General features: G+C 32.5%; 5 protein-coding genes across 9 annotated transcripts; all 5 read right to left on the bottom strand.

The window, feature by feature from the left end:
* Positions 1–127: 127 nt before the first annotated feature.
* Positions 128–6,292, bottom strand: LOC107359789 (uncharacterized). Of its 2 annotated transcripts, none has more exons than XM_015926357.3 (4): positions 6,108–6,292; positions 5,637–5,886; positions 3,261–5,468; positions 128–729 (listed from the first exon to the last, which is right to left on the bottom strand). In XM_015926357.3, coding segments are annotated over exons 1-4 (2,460 nt in total). In that variant the 5' UTR covers positions 6,109–6,292; the 3' UTR covers positions 128–728. The 2 variants fall into 2 exon arrangements, with proteins under 2 accessions (XP_015781843.2, XP_025016123.2); XM_025160355.2 differs by lacking the exon at positions 128–729 and adding an exon at positions 1,641–2,154.
* Positions 6,293–7,437: 1,145 nt separating this feature from the next.
* Positions 7,438–11,961, bottom strand: Rtnl1 (reticulon). The gene is made up of 5 exons (XM_015926359.2): positions 11,144–11,961; positions 9,669–9,876; positions 9,314–9,452; positions 8,755–8,930; positions 7,438–7,689 (listed from the first exon to the last, which is right to left on the bottom strand). The coding sequence occupies exons 1-5, from the start codon at positions 11,679–11,681 to the stop codon at positions 7,638–7,640; spliced, it is 1,113 nt and encodes a 370-aa protein (XP_015781845.1). The 5' UTR covers positions 11,682–11,961; the 3' UTR covers positions 7,438–7,637.
* A 789-nt stretch (positions 11,962–12,750) lies between these two features.
* LOC107360097 (BLOC-1-related complex subunit 8) lies at positions 12,751–15,192 on the bottom strand. 4 transcript variants are annotated; one of them, XM_089268523.1, is made up of 5 exons: positions 15,062–15,192; positions 14,871–14,983; positions 13,811–14,789; positions 13,489–13,681; positions 12,751–13,362 (listed from the first exon to the last, which is right to left on the bottom strand). In XM_089268523.1, exons 1-3 carry the CDS (start codon positions 15,096–15,098, stop codon positions 14,349–14,351), a joined length of 591 nt encoding a protein of 196 aa, XP_089124649.1. In that variant the 5' UTR covers positions 15,099–15,192; the 3' UTR covers positions 12,751–13,362; positions 13,489–13,681; positions 13,811–14,348. The 4 variants fall into 4 exon arrangements, with proteins under 4 accessions (XP_089124649.1, XP_015782206.2, XP_089124650.1 ...); XM_015926720.3 differs by having other exon boundaries at positions 13,489–14,789; XM_089268524.1 differs by lacking the exon at positions 13,489–13,681.
* A 142-nt stretch (positions 15,193–15,334) lies between these two features.
* Positions 15,335–15,928, bottom strand: LOC107359809 (uncharacterized). Its single transcript, XM_015926380.3, has 2 exons — positions 15,737–15,928; positions 15,335–15,660 (listed from the first exon to the last, which is right to left on the bottom strand). Exons 1-2 carry the CDS (start codon positions 15,847–15,849, stop codon positions 15,408–15,410), a joined length of 366 nt encoding a protein of 121 aa, XP_015781866.3. The 5' UTR covers positions 15,850–15,928; the 3' UTR covers positions 15,335–15,407.
* Positions 15,881–17,446, bottom strand: CaBP1 (Protein disulfide-isomerase A6 homolog CaBP1). Its single transcript, XM_025160388.2, has one exon. The coding sequence runs from the start codon at positions 17,388–17,390 to the stop codon at positions 16,122–16,124; it is 1,269 nt and encodes a 422-aa protein (XP_025016156.2). The 5' UTR covers positions 17,391–17,446; the 3' UTR covers positions 15,881–16,121.
* Positions 17,447–18,443: the final 997 nt, after the last annotated feature.

Here is an 18,443-nt window from a genome sequence, read left to right as displayed (position 1 = left end):
TTCAGTGTATGATGCTCCACTCACTGATAAAATAAAGATAAAATGTTAATATCAAGAAAAAAGCTATAATAATGGATGAATTTTAAGATTTCATGAATCACAAACGAAATAAAAATTCAATGAAAAATAAATTTTGTTTTACCAAGAAAATAATTATCTTGGCAGTCTTTTATTTACATATTATTTTAATTAATCCTTTCATTTCATTTCCAAATTATCCATTGATTGTTTTGATGAAAATTTGAACATTGCTTGATACAATTACAATGGGTTATGTTTTACAATTTTTTATGATGAAATTAAAATTGAATCTTATAACATTTCGATTCATTACATGATGATAAATGTATTTGGATAGGGTTTACACAGGCTAAAAAGGGAAGGTAAGGGGAGATAGAGAAATGAAGATATAATCAATGGATTAACTGAAATTAATCCTGAAGCTGGTAATACATTGTATATTGGTTTCCAATTGAAAATGAATGAAAGGGTAGAGAAAGGAACGAAATTTAAGTTATAATCCGTTATCATGTTTGAGTTACATGGCAAATATCATGACCATACAATTACAATCAAATAATGCATTTTGCGATTAATTATTTGTTTGTTTTCATCAGCAAATAACAATGAATGATGATTTTGACATTATCGAGTTATTATCAGCTGACCCAATCAGCTCAAATTGAAGACAGTTAACAGTTATCATCTCAACATTTCCTTAAATGAAGTCTGAAAAAATGGATAATAATTAAGGTAATAATGGAAAATAACAATTAGTTTTGATTTGGTTTGTACTACTTTGTATACTGTTTTGTTTTGAACCAGTAAATGGGTTGAAGATAGATAAAGGAATAGGAATTATATGTTGAGATTGGTTGTTAAATAAAAAAATATAAGAAATTTTTATCATTGAATAACATATAAGGTGAAAGTTGGAAACATTGACCATTTTGCTTTTAACCAGAAGACTGGACAAGAGTTAGAGATCATTTGATTTACAAATAATAAATATCTTTGACCGGGCGTAAAAATATGAAATAATGTTCAATATGATTAGAGGAAAAGTAAATTAAAAGCTGTCAGAAACCTAAAATTAGCTGTAATTTTAAGCATCTTTCAAGCTTTTGGTAATATTTTGTAAAAACGTAAATGAAATTTTCAGAATCTGAATGACACTGTCTTAGAATTGGAAAAGATTGAAAAATCCAAATGAATTGATGAGCTAAGAAACAATAGAAATGATATTTCGCTTCAGATTCTGAATTTAATATTGTTTTATATTTGTTGTGATTTATGATGCTATTTAGGCATGCTGAAAATTTCCATTGATATTAATTATTGTTATCAAATATCACCAGAAGCTGGATAAATGAAATTGTACGGATCAGACTAGCTTGAACAATTTGAATCTCATTTTGTTTGGATCAAAATAAACAAATTTTTGGCACAGTTTGGGTTTAAACAGATAAAAATTTCTTGCAAAACGGTAATGAATCTAAGATGAAGGGTGGATGGGAAAAGGGTGATAACAAGCAGGATGATTATAAGCACAATGGAAGAGTTAAATTCATTGAAATTGATTGACATTTTAAAATAATTTAGTTGATAATTACTAATGGTAAATAAAATACATGACTGCATTACGAAAAACTATTGACTCATGTTGGTTATTGAAGTTGAAATGTCGTTTTGCTTACAATGATTGATTAGGATTGCGATTAAAAGATCATTCAAACAATATCGGTTCTCAATTTACAATCAAAAATTACTGAAAATATTTTTTAAATAAAGAAACAAAACAAAAATAAGTGGGAAGGGTAGAAAGAGATATTCAAATACATTGAAATACTGTGATGTTACTTTGATTAACATTTCAATCAAATTGATTCAGATGGTTTGGTATTCGTTTAAGAGTGAGTGTATAAATATTAAGGTTATAGTAGTTGGAGAAAATGCAATAATTTGAAATACAAGAGGTTATAAGTAGAACGACATTTCAAGAGCAACATCCTTTGTATATAAGTTGGTTTTTTAAATAGCTAGAGATAGTTTGTATAATTTCAAACATTAGTAATTATCAAAGTATAAAGATGATTAGGAACAAATAATGATGAGTACATGAGTAAACAGCAACTTCCAAAAGCTCATTGATACCTGCGAATTTGAAACGCATTAAAAAATATGATTGAATACAAAACCAGATTAAAATTTATATTCTGTATCTTGTCATTCGAGATCGATTTATTTTATCAATAAATTATATCTGCAGAATTAGCAAAATGGATTTCGTTGAAAATGATACGTAAAAGGCTGGAGTAATTTTTCATGGAGAAACTACATTGTATTGTTTATGAGTATTGGATTAAGGATTGAGATTAGTGTGTTTTGGCATTACTTGTTGATAAGATTTACTATACTACATTATAAGTAATGTAGTAAATTATAATTATAAAATAACGAAATTCATTTTGCAATGATTTGCTCATAAAGCTGCAATATAGATGTATATCAATAAATTTTAATAATTTAGATAATTTAAGATCTGTCTAGATAAAAATGAATTAAAAACTTGTTTAGAAGGTACGAAAAGATTGAAGTTGAACTTTGAATGAAAATTTTCAAACACTATGAAGAAAATGGCTTAAACAATCGATTTCTTTTTCACCCTGAAATAATTAGATGAGAGATAAGTTTTTTAACCAAGCACAGACTTCGATCATTGAAAAAGAGTTGTCAATAAATACTGAAAATGAAAGAATCTACAAGAATTAGATCAAAAAATAACTGATTTTGAAGACTAAGGAAGACCAGATCATCTATTTTGACTAGACTGAGAGAAGAATGTAAACAGAAAAAGATCTTGATAATTGGCACTTGAGTTTGAAACAGGAAAATAGAGTTATTCCATTGAAGTCTGTACCTAGCTGTCTGTACGGCTGAATATCATGGCATGACATTGGTTGTATCTTTCTGGATAATCTGAATTGCTTAGTATGAGAGAGTATCACAGTAGAGAAATGAAAGGCAGGTAACTTGAAAGACTTGGTTAAAAACGAAAAAGAATCACAATTTTCTTTTTTCCTTCAGTAAAAGGAGAAAAGTAGATTGAGCCACTAAAATTTGAAAAAATAAAAGCAGCGAAATATAGAGAGAGGTAGTAATAGTAATAGTAGAGGTATGTAAATTTGTAGCAAAAGGGAAAAGTATTTAGAGAAATAACAAAAGAAATTTGATTTAAAAAAATAGACTCGTATGATTACCATAAAAGAGAGACCTGAATTACACAGAGATCTACTAAATGTCTCTGGAATCTTGATTGAAATGCTCGAGCATCTTGAGAAGTTTTAAAGGTTACAGTTGCCTTTTTTTCTGAATTGGTGACATCAACAACACAATCTTCGATGGGTCCAATGGAAGTACACAATTTTGTGATAGTCGCTTTAGTTGTTGTCAACGCGAGTCCTTTTATTTCCACTTTTCTGACATCTGAGGAGCTTTTATCGATTTCAATTATTGATTCATCTGATGATAGAGAAGATTTCCTTTTGAATGGTGATGATTGGCTCGTGTTTTTCTCACTAACAATTTGCACATCACGAGGCGGAGATACTCTTTCAATGAGAGTTGATGCTAAAGGGTTAACCCTTCGTTGTTGACCTGTTCCAGAAGAAAGAGGAGTGGATGTGCTTGCAGAGGGAATTGAATTAGATGTTGATGCTCCTGTTGATACTCCTTGTTTCATCTTTTCAGCAACCATTTGTTTTCTTCTCTCTTCTTTCTTTTTGATGATTTCCTCACGTAATCTTTTTTGTTCTTCCAACTTCTTCTTGTAATCTTCATCGATCTCCAAATCGACGACCATAGGCTGTGGTTGCTTACTTTGTTCATTTGAATCATCCTTTTGGGTCGGAGTTGTGTCTAAATCAACAACTTCAATTTGTTTTACAGAAGTTACAATTCGATTCATGTTTTCTTTTTGCAAAAATCTTCGTGCTGCTTTTGTTTTGAGAAGCGCAGCTTTTCGGGCATCGGTGTGCGTTGTAGACGTGCTTGGACCGATAGTCTTGATTTGTCGGATATTTTTAAGGTTAACATTAGATGTTGAGGGTCTTGGGTTTCGTTGACTGGGAGAAGTTGTGACTTTGTTGATTGAATGGTGCGGTGAAGTGGATTCTTGCACTCTCATTGGTGAAAAATGAGGTTTAGGTTCATTCTGTTGAAATCTAAACTGATTGTTGTCTCTAGACGATTGCTCATAGTTTCCTGATCCTGAAGTAGATGCAATAGGACCGTGATTTGATTTTTTGTTATCTTGATGCACTGATGGTCGAGAGTTATTCAATCCGGAAGGACGATTTTGACCTTGTGATGGTCCACTAGAAGGGCTGAAAGCATTATGAATTAAATGAAGAGGTATTTGGTGGCGTTGCAAAGCAGGAACTGGATGAGGAACAATTTCAATTCGCGTTGAGCGATTTCCAGGGAACTCCATGCTGCTCATTTGAGGCATGCTTGGTTGATTAAATAGAGGTAGACCAGAAAATCGAGGCTGCATAAGATGTCTTTGTGGAGATCCGAATAAGGAGTTATTAACAGGAACACGAGAACCTAGTAAAAGGGATCTAGGAGTTGGTTCTGAATTGAATAAGCCAGGAATTCGCTGAAAATTATCCATAGAGGGTCTATTGTTGTGTTTCATCCAAGGCTGATTTGACATACCAACATGATTTGACCAATTACCAGAAAAAGGTTCGTTAAATAATGGAGGTCTGGTGTTGTTTGGCGAAAAATGATGACTAGAGTTAGGTTCTCTCAATTCGTGTTCAGGTAATCTTTGAGAGTTAACTAATGCTTCGAGAGGATCAGAAATCATTGAATTATCTGAAAATGCTCCAGAATGGCCCAAATCTGGAAAGCAATGTCTAGGACCTTGAGGTCGATGCGGGGTGGACATGCGTCCATTCATTCCACCTAGAAAACACCTTTGTCTATAATCGTTCATTGGATTGGATAATCTCGAGCCTTGATTTGCAAGAGGCTTGAAATTTGGGTTGACATGAATTCTATTGAACGATTGGAGTGGAGTTGGAAGTAGACCCATGGAAGATAGACTGTTATTCCCAATAAACGGTCTTGAACTAGGGACGAAATTTCTGCCCTTTAAAAAATTCCGATGACCTCTCTGATTGTTGTTATAATGATGTCCATAATTCCCTCTATTTTGATGGTTTCTATTATTCTTGTGAGATTCATTAGCCTCTAATACAACTGCTTCCAGAGTTTCTGGTATATCTTTATCATCGGCTTTTTTGTCGTTATTTTTAATAACTCTTTCACTTTTGAATTTAGAATGTCTTCGGTCATCAATCTCACTTTCGTCTTCGTCTTCTTCTTCATCATCACAGTCAATGGTGATTAAATTTCCAGAGTTACGAAAAGACTTGGAGTCATTTGATTTACCCTTATTACTGTTAAAATAAGAAAAATTATAAGTAACATGATACTGAGTTGAATGAGTGATTTGCTATACTATCTACTCAACAATGGTTAGCGAAAACAAATGATATTTTACAAGTTACAGATGCAGAAGATTCTACCATTGAAGAATAGTGATTGAGGACAAAAAATATACTCACTTAAGTTTGTCATTGACACGTCTGTCGATAATATTTATCTGAGAACTCGTAGACTCTATTGGATCATCATCTTCCAGTAAGAATCTGTTTTCCTCATCATCATTTAGTATTTCTTTAACTTGGTCATCAGTTATATCTTCGATATTGAAATCGTCCTCAGTTTCTTCTAATGTTAGGCCCAGATCGTATGGGTCATCTTTATCGTCACCAGAGTCAATAAGATGTTCTTCAGTGTATGATGCTCCACTCACTGACAAAAATAAAAATAAATTTCAATGAGATCAAGAAAAAAGCTATAATAATGAATGAATTTTAAGGCATTGGAAGCTTGAAAAAAGCTTAATTTAGTGCTTAAAAACCAATAAGAATTAAAAGAAAAGGTGGAAAAATGAAGGAGAACAAGGCCCAAACAAGAAAAGTGAAAATATGTGCAGTAAAAGATTGAATTTTTTGACAAAATGAGTTGCTTACTTTTATTTTTCAAGTTATTCCGTTGGTAAAAACAGAAACAGGTCAACTAAATACTGATAAATATCATTCAGTATTTACTAAACTTAAGAAAGTACAATTTCTAGTATTAAAATAATTGATTCTAATGCAATATAAACCAAAAACAGATAGAAGGAAATTAAAGGATCAATGCATTGACAGTTTCAATGCAATCAATGAATCAACTGCATTTGCTCTTTACCAAAACCTTGACTCAATGGGTGGAGCAATCAGTTTTTAGCGCTGTATTTGATTCATAAATTTTACAACCAATAAAATTTTTCCAAAGTTGATAAACTCAAGTAAATTTAATTACACTACAACTGATTGATATGATTGACATTATTTCAACATTTAATCACAATCACTGTCTTCACAAAAAAAGGTAAAAACTTGAAACACTTCACAATATTTCAATTCATTCAAGTTCAACATTTGATTTTTAGGTCTTTGAATGGTCGGTCAATGAATTTACAAAACACTAGACAGATGAGCTTCTTGAGCCTCTGAAACGGAATAACAAAATGGAGACAACATTTGGTCAAAAGCACTGAATCGTAGTTGTCTTGTCAAATTTGAATGTTGACCATTTGGATTGGCCTAAAGCAATGTTGGCAATTTTACTCAATTGGATTAAATAATTAAAACTGTTTTTGCCTAAAACTACAAAAGGATTAACTTCTAGATTAGCAATCATCGGAATGATAAAAACTATTATTGATTAACCGATTTAAGCAGATTAAATGAGAAGACAGATTAAATCTCTGAGTGACTAACCCTTGACCAATCAGCCAATGGGGGCAGATTTGATAATTTAACCTACGACATTCGACCTGCTGCATTTTATTTGAATCTCATGTCTAGTCGAGTCAACATTCACATATCCTTTTAACCAAAGTGCCATTATTTATTAAGATGACAAAAGCTCAAACGACCAGCAAAATGGACTGTAAATTAATATTCTCGCCATCAAACCATCTACTCAAGTCTCTGAATTTTACCCTCAATTTGCCACATTTCCCTTTTAAATTGTGTTCATTGATTATTTTATCAATATTGTTCATCCATTATTATGACTTTCTCCAAACTCTGGTGCGATGGAAATTCACTTCGTTACTTGGAATATCTTTTTGGAACAATTGGGAAGACTTTATCGTGGACATGACAGTTTATACCATCAGCTCGATCATAATATTACCCATCTTCACTATTGCCATCATTGCCATCCTTGTATTTTTGATAATTATTTTACATTATGTTTATATCCTTCAATTGTTTATAACCGGAAAATTACATAGATTATTAAAGACTATTTAAAATTTATCAAAATTTTTTGTTAATTTTATTCTTAATGAACTCTTAATCGATTATAACGCGTTTAAAGTGGAATTGTATTCAAGTATGCAAGTATATGTAAGTGTATATATGTATGTATGACTGTTTTTAAGTTAGGTAAGCGTATTTTTTATATAAACGTTTCCATACAATATTTTTTGCACGTGAATTTCAATTTCACTGGCTCTTCTCCTTTTTGGATGCAAGGAATGGTAATTTTGTTTTTACTCTGTAAAAAAGAGAAAAATTTAGTTATAATTTGTTTTCAAAACGTAATGAAACCAAAACGTAAAATGATGCTCTATTATTAAAGTAGGAAATCATAAAGTTGTATCATTTTTTGATCGCAATCAGTTCCCAATTCATATAATGAAAGAGGCATAGATCATTGGAAAGGTATTTGTTTACATGTAAATTGAAATGAAAAAGTGGAAATACAATGTAAACCATATTAAGCTACAAATCACTAAATAATTTCCGGATCATGAATCAAATTCACAGAAATTTTCTACAAGCGAAAATAGATACTGTCACATTTAATGACTACCATAAATAACCTTTGAAACAATTACAAGGTCTAAGCTATGAATGTTTTCTGATAGTACATATGACTAAGCGAAAACCTAGAAAACTCATTAGTAAATCATAAATGAATGAATGAAGACAATGTATCTCTTAATACCTACAATTAGAATGATCCACAAAAAAACTTTGCTAAAGATTGATAAAATACTAAAAATCAAAGTGCTATGACAAAGCTATCCTGTGATGATACTAAAAATGGACGCTGAATCCTAAGCTGTTATGTTGCATTAGAGAGGAATCATAACAAAGCGAGATACGCTTTAGGTGTTGAGATAATTAAAAAAGTAAAAAAGAGAGAGACAAAGAAAGGGAGAGAGTCTACTTTGGGCGGGCCAATAAGAGTAATTTTGTCTCCAAGTTACAAAGATTGAATTGAATGTAAGCTCAGAAAATTGTCTATCAAAGGTCAATGGCCGCTCACTTCAAATTTACAAACATAAACTGGTGAATGAATCGATAAAGGTATAACTAAATGGGAAATGTTTAAATAGACAGTTAAAGAGACTAAAATGAAAAGTGTACATCTCTCAATGAAATACCTGGGAGGAACCTGACTCATTGATGTGATTGAATGTAAAAGAGAAAGAATCAAGCAAAGAAACAACTCTTTATGGTTTCATCATCTATGTAATGGATGACTGTATATGATAGAGCATCATGGTTCTGGACATGAACGTGGCAAATAGATGGTAGCAATTAGAATACGCACTGTGAGCAAAGACCTTCCAATTGAGTGCAAACAGAAGCAAGATGAACATCAATTTGGGACTTGTTCATCTCGTAAAGCTTGGGGACTGAGAAGAGACCAAGATAAAATAAGGTGACCAGGGTGATTCCATTGAACCAAGCTCCGACATATGTTAAACACCAGAAGAAGACGGAGTACTAAAGAATAAAAAAGGAGAAAAAGCATGATTAGAATTTGCTCTAAAAAAATGAAATCATCTTATGGTTCCTTTTCTGTATAAACAATAGTAGTTAACAAAAATTTTGAAGTGTTACTTGAGAAAAGGAACTGGTTGAACAAATATAGATTGGTTAGTTGAGTAAATATTGCTGATTAATCTAACTCGATAAGAGTCACACAATGAGTGTGTGAGCATGATAATGATAAATTGAATAATTGCATAATGTTGAATGGCCTTGATTGACGGTTAAAAATACACGTTGAGACTTATTAAGTAATCTATCCTTTTCCTTACAAAATGTAGATTAGGGAACAACGAGTAAAAAGGAAGTGGTGGAAGTGAAACAGGAATAATGAGTACCTTGATGGAATCGACATAATCTTCAATGAGGAAGATACTTTTAAGCTTGATTAAGGTGACTTTGAGAGGGTTGTAAGCCTTGCCAACCAGCTCGATAAACTTCTCCTCAGACGGAATGATATCCATTTCCATATATTCTCTAAAAAAGTTGCGTGGATAAGAGACGAGCCAGATGAATTAAGACGTGGAAAAAAGGAGAAATAAAGAGAAAAAAAGAAGTTAAGACATGACATTAGAACAAGTTTCGGAGCAATCATGCGGTTCAGAATTCAATCTGAACACGAGTGAAGGTTAAAAATTGGATAGAAGAGAAGCTAAAATAAGCTGTAATAAGATGATTGGAAAGAAAAATTACTTGAAAGGATGCCCTTCATCAGTCTTTTGAACTGCCTGCATTACGTTGGTGTAGATTCGATAGGCAAGGGTACATCCAACGAGCAACAGAGAGCCATGCGAGATGACAGAAATGATTGAACAACATGCCAATGAGAGAAGTAATAACAGGCCAGCAACGAAAACGATTCCACTTTTTTTCAGATCACGCCAGTAGACCAGATCGGCGACTAAAATGGGTTAAAGAAAATAAATGTTTATTTAGTATGAATTGAAATTCGTTATAATTCGTTTCACGATAAGCAAAAGAAAAATTTCCTATTTAAAGGAACGGAATGTTATATATTTTTTTTGAAAAAAAGATCCACACTAAACAATAGATCAGACATTCATGGAAATTTCAGTTGGGAATGTTTGGATTCATTGCATGACATTAGTCAACGTTAACACGTTTCAGATAATTATCGTCACCTTTATCGTCATCAGCAAGGTGAAACAAAGAGAAACGAGGATAAGCCAATGGTAGTCTTTCTACCAATTGCTTTCTTTTAATGGTAACTGAATCTACTACGACATCACTTTTCTGACTAATACAGACCCCTTATTTTGAGCCAAACAAGAAACAAGAAAGAGAAAGAATGAGAGAGAAAGAGATTTCCCCTAACCCAAGTCCCTTGATTCCATCTTCTTAAACAAGTAAGTCTCTACAGGGCAAATACAGTCAAATATAAAATACAGATGATTGTAAGATTTTTTACAGAATAGACCAAAGTCAATTGGTCAGTCAATTGGGAAAAAGAGGGGAAAAAGCTAAACACAAGATGCAACTGGAATGCAAGAGGAAATATTGAGAAGACTTTTGTGTGGAACGAGAAACAAAAAGATAATGGTAGGTAACATTGAGACAGGAGGAAAACTAGATTTGAAAACTAAAACGTAAGAAACAATTTATTAACCTGAATCGCAGGATTTTGGTGGTGGAGATGGGGCATTTTTTGTTGTATTTCTGCTCATCTTAATTGGATTATTTTATAGAAGAATCAACACACAGATAAAAAATTTAAAAACAAGAGGAAAATGGAGAAACTTGGTAATAATAAAATGAGAAAACTAAAATAAAAATTTTTATAATAAATAATCAACCATGTAGAACAAAGGTGAGTATTTAAACGATTGGAGAGAGATCAAAGAGATCTGGTCTTGATGATTGTTCACAATGAAATGAAACGTGAACACGTATAATTGATGTTACCAGGACGCTGATGTGTGAATAACTGGAGCTGTTGAGAGCTGCATCACCATCAACAAATAAATAACACCAACTAAGCAACCAGCGGGAGCAGCATCACAAACAAAAACCTTCCTTTTTTTTCTAATGAACAATCATTCTGACGTTCAAATCTTCTTCTATTTTTATTGGTTTTTCATTTATTCTGCTTCATTTAATTCATTTAAAAATTTAATCTAAGGAGGTGAATTAAGCATATTATTACTTACTATGAGGATTTCTTGTCAAAAAAGAGCAGTAATGAGAGCTTGATGATGGTGCTTCGTCACTCTTTGATTTTGAATCTTTCTTGTCATCTTGTTTTTTAATTTCTTTGGCTTCAGATTTAGGCTGTTTAGGTTCCTCGGGTTTAATGTCGACGACTGGTTTCACTTCAGGCTGGATAGTTGAAGTTGGCTCAGTTTTAATTGTTGGTTCAGGTTGTGAAAATACTGGTGGTGGTGGTGGTGGTGATCGTGGAGCGCTTTGTGGAGCGCTGTGTGGAACGCTTTGTGGAGTTGATTTAATTTCCTCGGAACTCATGTTCAATAGATCTCCTTCAACTGTAGGTACAAATGGTGTTGGTCCTGATGATGGAACATTTGATGATCCAAAAGGTTCATTGGTGAGGTCCATATCTTTAACAGCATAATCATCAAATGGAGAAGAACCAAATCCAGTTGAAATATTTGTAGGATTTGATCCAGGCTGTTGTTCAGGCCAGTTACTATCTTCCTCAGGTAAACTAGAGTCAATTAGGTTAGACATGATGGAACAGGGGAGAAGAAAATTGATATAAGGAAGGTAGAAAAACAGAAATAGGAATGGAATAAGGAAAATTAGAAAATAAAGATGGAAGAGAATGAAACAAGTTAAATGGATAGAAGACGTAAGATAAGACAGAAACTGGATAAAATTTAATTGCTCTGCTCTAACACAGTATGATAAAAGAATGACAGTAAAAAAACAATTTAGTGATTTAAATGAAGTATTCAGTTGATCAAAATAAAAGATGAGATTCGCTTGTGAAGTACTGACAACAACTAGAAAATTAAACTGAAAATTGGACCAGCCCAGAACTGCTTTTTTGCCTTCAATTTGTGTGCATTAAAGCATTGGGCGTCTGCTACGCCATCTTTACTATTGATTACCCCTTGCCTTTTTCATAGGTATGATTTTGATTTCCAAATTGTAACTATTTTATTAACTGTTGAATTAAATTTCATTATACATTGTAATTTTGATTCAAATTGCTTCGAAATGTTAACAGAAATCAGTTCAATCTATTAGAGTATACTTTATCTGTTGGTTAGCAATGATTTGTGTTTGGTAAATTGTCATTTCTTGGTCTTCTATTTTTTTAGTTTATTTTCACCATTGTTTATGTGTTTGTATCTTTATTTTGTGGATCAATCTTGATTATCTTTCTATTTTCGTTCTATTCATAGCCATTTTAAATCTTAAGTTTATGCTTAGTGATTATACTTGTTATCTGAGACTCATGGCTATTATATATATTTTTTACCTATGTAACTGATTTTGTATGGATTCACCTCATGGCAATTAGATTTCAATACCTTTTTATTGTTCCGATGCAAATGGATCAGCTGTAAAGAAACAATTCTTTACCATTTTGAACAATCAATGTTAACCTTGTCGATAACATGGTAACAAAATATATGTACTGGCTCGTACATTGAAATATGAGTTGCAGATGAAAGTTAATTAAGATTGTTTGGCTATTTTTGAATCAACAATGAAATTTCTTGGGCTATCCTTCACCATATATTGAATACAATGCATGATTGTAAGCGTAAATGTACAACTTGACTCGTAATGATTTTTGCCAGCTTGTTGATTGTCTTTAATAGTTTACTGATCTTTTATCTTTATGGTTATAATTAACTTAACTCAGAACGTTGTCTGACTTCTAATTGAACTTGTCGGCTGTTTTTACATTTTCTGTATAAAATAATGGTTGAATTGGATAAACAGCTTATTCCGCTGAGAAAGAGTTGACAATTGATTCAGGGTTCATTTTTTGTCTCAAGTGTTTTCACATTTCAAGTGACTCATCTAATGATTGAAATGATAGTCACAATAAGGGTATAACTTTCAATTGATTGATTAATTGGCGAATCCATTTAATGCCATGCTTAAATCGCAACGCCAAGTGGTAACATTCAATCTTAACTGGTAGTTAAAAATGACTATTAATTTCAAAATTAATTAACATGATGAACATGTAAGGGAAGAAGTTGAATACAGGTGATTAAGTAGCAAACTTCAAAGTTCATCTCATCGATGAATGATTATAATAAAATAGTCCAAATTTGAATATACAATATACTTGATTCACCCGTTTCATTAATCAGATTGTGTCTTGAGAATGATGGCTTGACAAATAATCGGTAGACCAATAAAAAACAGGAAATTGTAAAATTTAAACCTAAATCATAGTAACAAAATAAATAACAAACATTAGTCATTGAGATTAATAATCATAAGCATACAGCAATTTGGTTACAATTAGTATAAATAATTAGATGTAAAAATAAGAGTCTGTTTAAAATACCCAATTATAAGCTATGGTCAGTGCATTTGGAAAACATGCGAAATGAAAGTCAATTGTTTCCATTAAGATCCATTTTTTCACTTGAATGTGATACATTTGATGTGAGTCACTGTTTGGAGGTGAAACAAGCTTTTTGATTTTCTCTTTCTCTCTTTCTCTTTGATTCTTCATCCAGGGTTATTCATTTGGCTGACTAAACATAGAATCGATATTTTCATTCAGTTTTTAGCGATATTTTTTATATCAAGCTAGCAAGTCTACGTCGACTCAATGGTAAGTATCATGACATAACAAGCAGCTGACAGAGTTAAGTATATCTTACAAGTTTCTATCGAGAGGATTTTGATGATGATGATGATGATGAGAAAGGGATCAACATTCAGCTATATGCAATATATACCATTATAAGACTTATATGGGAGTTGGTATATTTCAACTTCACATTAACTGGGAGTGGTAAGTATATTGTTGGACCTTTGGCAAGCTTTGAAAAATCGATTATTTTTCCATCTGTTTCGCGCCTTCTCGAAATATCTTTCACTAGGATGTACAATTTTAGAGTTCATCTTCGTTGTCTTTCTTTAACTTGTATTGTCTTGAGAATTTGATCAGGATTAACCATATTGTACATTCTTATTGGATAAGATTCAAATTTGTGATCCAGCATTTCTTGAGTTTCATTAAGCTCAGAAGGCGAATTAAAATTAAAAGAAATCTGTTAATATGATTGTTGACTAAAATGGTGAATTAAAAATTTGATTGCTTGAATTGTGTAAGCTTTGTGATATTTTTGTACAGAAAATATTCTGGCTTGATTGAACAATCCAAGCTTTTTTGAATGAATACTATAACTTATTCATTTATTTAGCAGGTTGATTTGCATCAGCTTTCTGTAGATCTTGTTTTGTTGACAGAGAAGATGAAGATGATGATGACGACGGTGATTTGCTGTTAAATGATTGTGAGTTTGGTTGAGGAACGGAATCAGCTCGAGCCAGGGAAGACATCATAGAAGTCGATGGTGAAGATGGTAAATGAGATGATATAAATGAAGGAATATCAAATGATCCAGAAAAACGTTGAACTGCAGGCCTTTTCTGGTTGTTTCCTCTATTGGCAACTCGATATCTCACATTATTGTCATAATCAATTTGTTGTTTGTAGAAAAAAGCATCTTTCAATAAAGCTTTGATAGACGCAAAAGTATCTTTGCTGTTGTGAATGGATTTGACGGCTTTCACAGTATAGTCCAAGTCATAACAAGCACCTTTCAATTGAGTTTCTAACTTTTTCATTTCAACCTAATAGAGGAAATAAACATAAAGAAGTAAGATTGATTTTTGTTTCAATTTAACTGACCAAAACAATGGAACGAAACTTACCTCTCTTTCTTGTATATGTGGACCGTTCTTGTAAACATGTTCAGCAATTCTATAACAGGCAAGACTTGGTTCATTGGCAATCATGTAAAGACTTTCTGTATTTTTTTCACAAGCTTAAAAATCGAACAAAGATACAATAAATTAATAGAAATCTAGTTGATCAATTGTATCAATTATCTATTCTTACGTACTTTTACGCACTTTTTTGACCAAATCAGGGTCCGACATGATGATTGAACGATTGGGTTGACCAGCGATGTGAGAAAGAACAGCACGAAGAACTAATGTTTCAAATTTGAAATATGTAACTCGTAAAACTCACCTAATATAATTTAACAAATAATAATAGCAAATCAGCTGATGTCTGATAACAAATTCTCATCTTCCCAAGCCAATCAAATTTTCCTCTTTTAAGCGCCTAATATGATTTAGGATTGTTTAAATAAATTACACCAAAAGCAAAATTCAATATACAAAAATTTTATTAAACTCTGAAATATATTTCAAAAATTACATGTTACATTCATCACATAGTGCTCATGGTAAATCCTTTTGTTTCACCAAAATATGACCTTCAGCCATTTCAACGTTTTTATTCGGATTGTACCCAAGTCTAACATAGAAAGGTTTTTTCTCTGCCGATTTGGGTTTCTGTCGCTCGGTAGATTTGTTGTTACATTCACATCCTCCAATTATGTTAGTAATTCCTATTTTGATTGTCCGAAATGTTTGACTGTCAACAACACTGCTACGAACGTAATTCAAGAGTTTGGCAAGCTCAAAAGGATTTCTGTAAATAAAAGAAAATATTAATTTGATTAGTGATTGGGTTAGACGTATTTATTTCATGAAGAGGTGAATCTTACTTGATTGGGAGGCTTCTCATCTCTTGCTCGAGTTCTTCAATTGATTCTGAAGCATTGATCATGCATTCAAATGAGGTGATAAAAATGAACACAAATAATAATTTAGCAAACATGGTTAAATAAAACTTTATAGAAAGTGGTGTAAAAAATTGAAATAAATTTATATCAATAAAGTGACAATGGTTGTTGTTAAGAACAAGTGAGGTTCTGATGTTTGGATGGTTCTCCTTTTATACCGATCTTTCAAACATTTAAACAGATTAACGCATTTAAACGGATTAATATGTTTTAAACGGATTGAAGTTTCAATTAAAAAAGCTAGTTAGTTTACATTGGATTAAGTTTCATTCGATGAAAAATATTAAACATAAATTATTTATTAATTTCAAAGCTCATCAGAAGGTGACACGGTAGGAAGTTCACCATCTTTACCATCCCATGGTTCAATTGACTCGATAGTGGGTAATTTGGCTCCTGGAACTGGCACTGATGATCCTTTACCATAGCTAAGGTCTCTTAAGAATTCGTGAACTCCGTCAACACTGAAAGATCCTCTAAGTGTAGAGTATTTCATTTTACGAATGTTAAGAGCAACCATTGCTGGATAACCAAAGCCCCCTACTCCTAAAGCCTCTTCCAATTTTGGTTGAGCGACAGCCTCTGTCCATAGGTAACCATATTTCTTATGTTTTTCAGATATTTGTTTCAATACATTTAGATAATCATTTCGGCATTTTGAATCACAATCTAAGATGTGCGGTAAGAAACTGACTACGCACAATTGAGCTTTACCACAATAATCAGTCAAAACTGATTCCTTGGTGATCTGAACGATTTCTGGGGGAGGTACGCGATCAGCGATCTTAGCCTTAACATATTCAAGAATGTCAGTTCGGCTTCGTCCTCCTTCATAGTCTTCAGCTTGACCATCAACGAACAGTTTGATAGTTGGGAAACCCTTGATGCCGTATTCATTAGCAGTAATAGTATTGACAGTGGCATCGAGTGCACCGATTTTGACAGGAGCTCCTTCTTCTGCTAATTCATCAGCAACTGATCTCCAAACTGGTTCCAAATTTTTACAGTGACCACACCAAGGAGCAAAGAATTCCAATAAGAAAGGTTCCTTACTTTCGAGAACTTTCTCTTTGAAATTTGCATCAGTGACTTCAATAACATTATTTTTACCCCCAGATGATTTGGATTTTGATTGTCCACCATCAACTCGCTCATCAACAATTTGTCGCAACTCACGGAAAGCAGCATCTACTAAACCTTTTGCTGTCCTTGCACCTTGATAATCAATAGGAGATGATTTACCAGGAATAAAAATTTTAATAGTAGGGAAGCCTCTGATGCCATATTTTTGGCCAAGAGATCCATGAGCATCAGCATCAACAGCACCGACTTTGACAACTCCTTTAAGAGCCTCAGCAGCCTTTTGGTACTCAGGAGCAAACGATTTACAATGTCCGCACCATGGAGCGAAAAATTCAACGATCCAAATAGTTTTAGAATCTAATACTTTGTCATCAAAATTAGCAGGTGTAAGATCAACAACTGAAGAAGATGGTGAATATAGCGAGAAACCAAATTGTCCGAGACAGACAACTAATGTAGAAACAAGGATCAAATTGATAGAGAAAGATGTCATTTTGAATAAATTAAACCACCAGAATGGTGAATACTTTATGAAAAAAGACTTTACCGAAATATAACTGAAATTAAAACGAAATCACTTTAGTTAATAAATGAAAAAACTAACAAATATTGTGAGTTAGATGAACCGCTGTGCCAATGAACTGTTGTTTAAAAGGCAACTCCACTTGGCGACTTTTCATTGGTTGGTTAAGCTTTCTATTCATTTTCAAACCTCTTTTAACGCGGCAAATCAAATATTACCTCACAAATCATCAGATCCTTTTCATCATTACAATTTTGATTCGGTTCATCAAAGCCCTGCTTTTCTAGATAATAAACCAACATCTTAAATTAAAATTTGACTCAAATAAACCGTAAAATTAAGTAATCTTATTTATCTTTAATTATTCTCTAGATTTTTCCTTTGATCAGCTCTTGATTTTTAGACGATAGATGGCGATACAAATCCTTCATCCAACTTGTTTATTCAATCCTAAATCAGATTAAATCAGTTAATTTTCCTGTCTATTTGTCTTCTGAAATTTCCCATGTTTCACGCATAAACCAATAAGACGTGTCGAATACAAAAAGATTAACAAAAAACTGATAAACGCTAAAATTGTAAATCCTTTCGGTGTATAAATCTGGTTAAGCAGATAATGTCACTAATCTGGAAAACTTGTCCTGGTTTAAACCAAGCCACATTTTGTAACTCAAGAGCCTAAAGCCAAGGAAAAATATGAATGTGAAGAAAATACTAGAAACAAAGTAAAATAGAAAATAATTGTGCGTAAATCACAAGAAAAGTAGACAATTCAATTGACTTAATAGGCCAATTTATTGGATCCATTTAATAATCTTAATTTAATAAGCTTCTTCAATAGTCTAGACTTGTTTTCCCATCGAAAGCAACGTATCTGCATGCTTTTTAATGAGTGTGTAAGGCAGAGTTCATTATGAAAGGATGAAGCTTATGAAACTCAGTGTTTAAATCAACAATTAGAATAAAGTTCAAATTATTTACTCGAAAAGTTGTTTTCGTGCATTGTGATGATCATGATTCTTA

This window comes from Tetranychus urticae, chromosome 3, assembly GCF_039701765.1.
Source record: "Tetranychus urticae isolate SD_2017Ah chromosome 3, NJAU_TeUrti_SD_1.0, whole genome shotgun sequence".
NCBI classification, from domain to species: domain Eukaryota; kingdom Metazoa; phylum Arthropoda; class Arachnida; order Trombidiformes; family Tetranychidae; genus Tetranychus; species Tetranychus urticae.
The sequence above is the reverse complement of the archived record's forward strand: the minus strand, read 5'-3'. Positions and strand labels throughout refer to the sequence as shown.

What these genes read in the sequence shown, in the direction of transcription:
- LOC107360097 (XM_015926720.3), bottom strand. Translation starts at nt 15,098, where the DNA reads ATGTCGGACCCTGATTTGGTCAAAAAAGTGCGTAAAA. An exon ending in GGTCAAAAAAGTGCGTAAAA is followed by an intron (nt 14,984 to 15,061) that starts GTACGTAAGAAT and finishes TCGATTTTTAAG; the next exon opens with CTTGTGAAAAAAATACAGAA. An exon ending in CACATATACAAGAAAGAGAG is followed by an intron (nt 14,790 to 14,870) that starts GTAAGTTTCGTT and finishes TTCCTCTATTAG; the next exon opens with GTTGAAATGAAAAAGTTAGA.
- LOC107359809 (XM_015926380.3), bottom strand. Translation starts at nt 15,849, where the DNA reads ATGTTTGCTAAATTATTATTTGTGTTCATTTTTATCACCTCATTTGAA. An exon ending in ATGAGAAGCCTCCCAATCAA is followed by an intron (nt 15,661 to 15,736) that starts GTAAGATTCACC and finishes TTTTATTTACAG; the next exon opens with AAATCCTTTTGAGCTTGCCA.
- Rtnl1 (XM_015926359.2), bottom strand. Translation starts at nt 11,681, where the DNA reads ATGTCTAACCTAATTGACTCTAGTTTACCTGAGGAAGATAGTAACTGG. An exon ending in TTTGACAAGAAATCCTCATA is followed by an intron (nt 9,877 to 11,143) that starts GTAAGTAATAAT and finishes AACCCATTTTAG; the next exon opens with TCGCCGATCTGGTCTACTGG. An exon ending in GATGAAGGGCATCCTTTCAA is followed by an intron (nt 9,453 to 9,668) that starts GTAATTTTTCTT and finishes CAACTTTTTTAG; the next exon opens with AGAATATATGGAAATGGATA.
- LOC107359789 (XM_025160355.2), bottom strand. An exon ending in CGTGTCAATGACAAACTTAA is followed by an intron (nt 5,469 to 5,636) that starts GTGAGTATATTT and finishes TTATTTTAACAG; the next exon opens with TAATAAGGGTAAATCAAATG.
- CaBP1 (XM_025160388.2), bottom strand. Translation starts at nt 17,390, where the DNA reads ATGACATCTTTCTCTATCAATTTGATCCTTGTTTCTACATTAGTTGTC.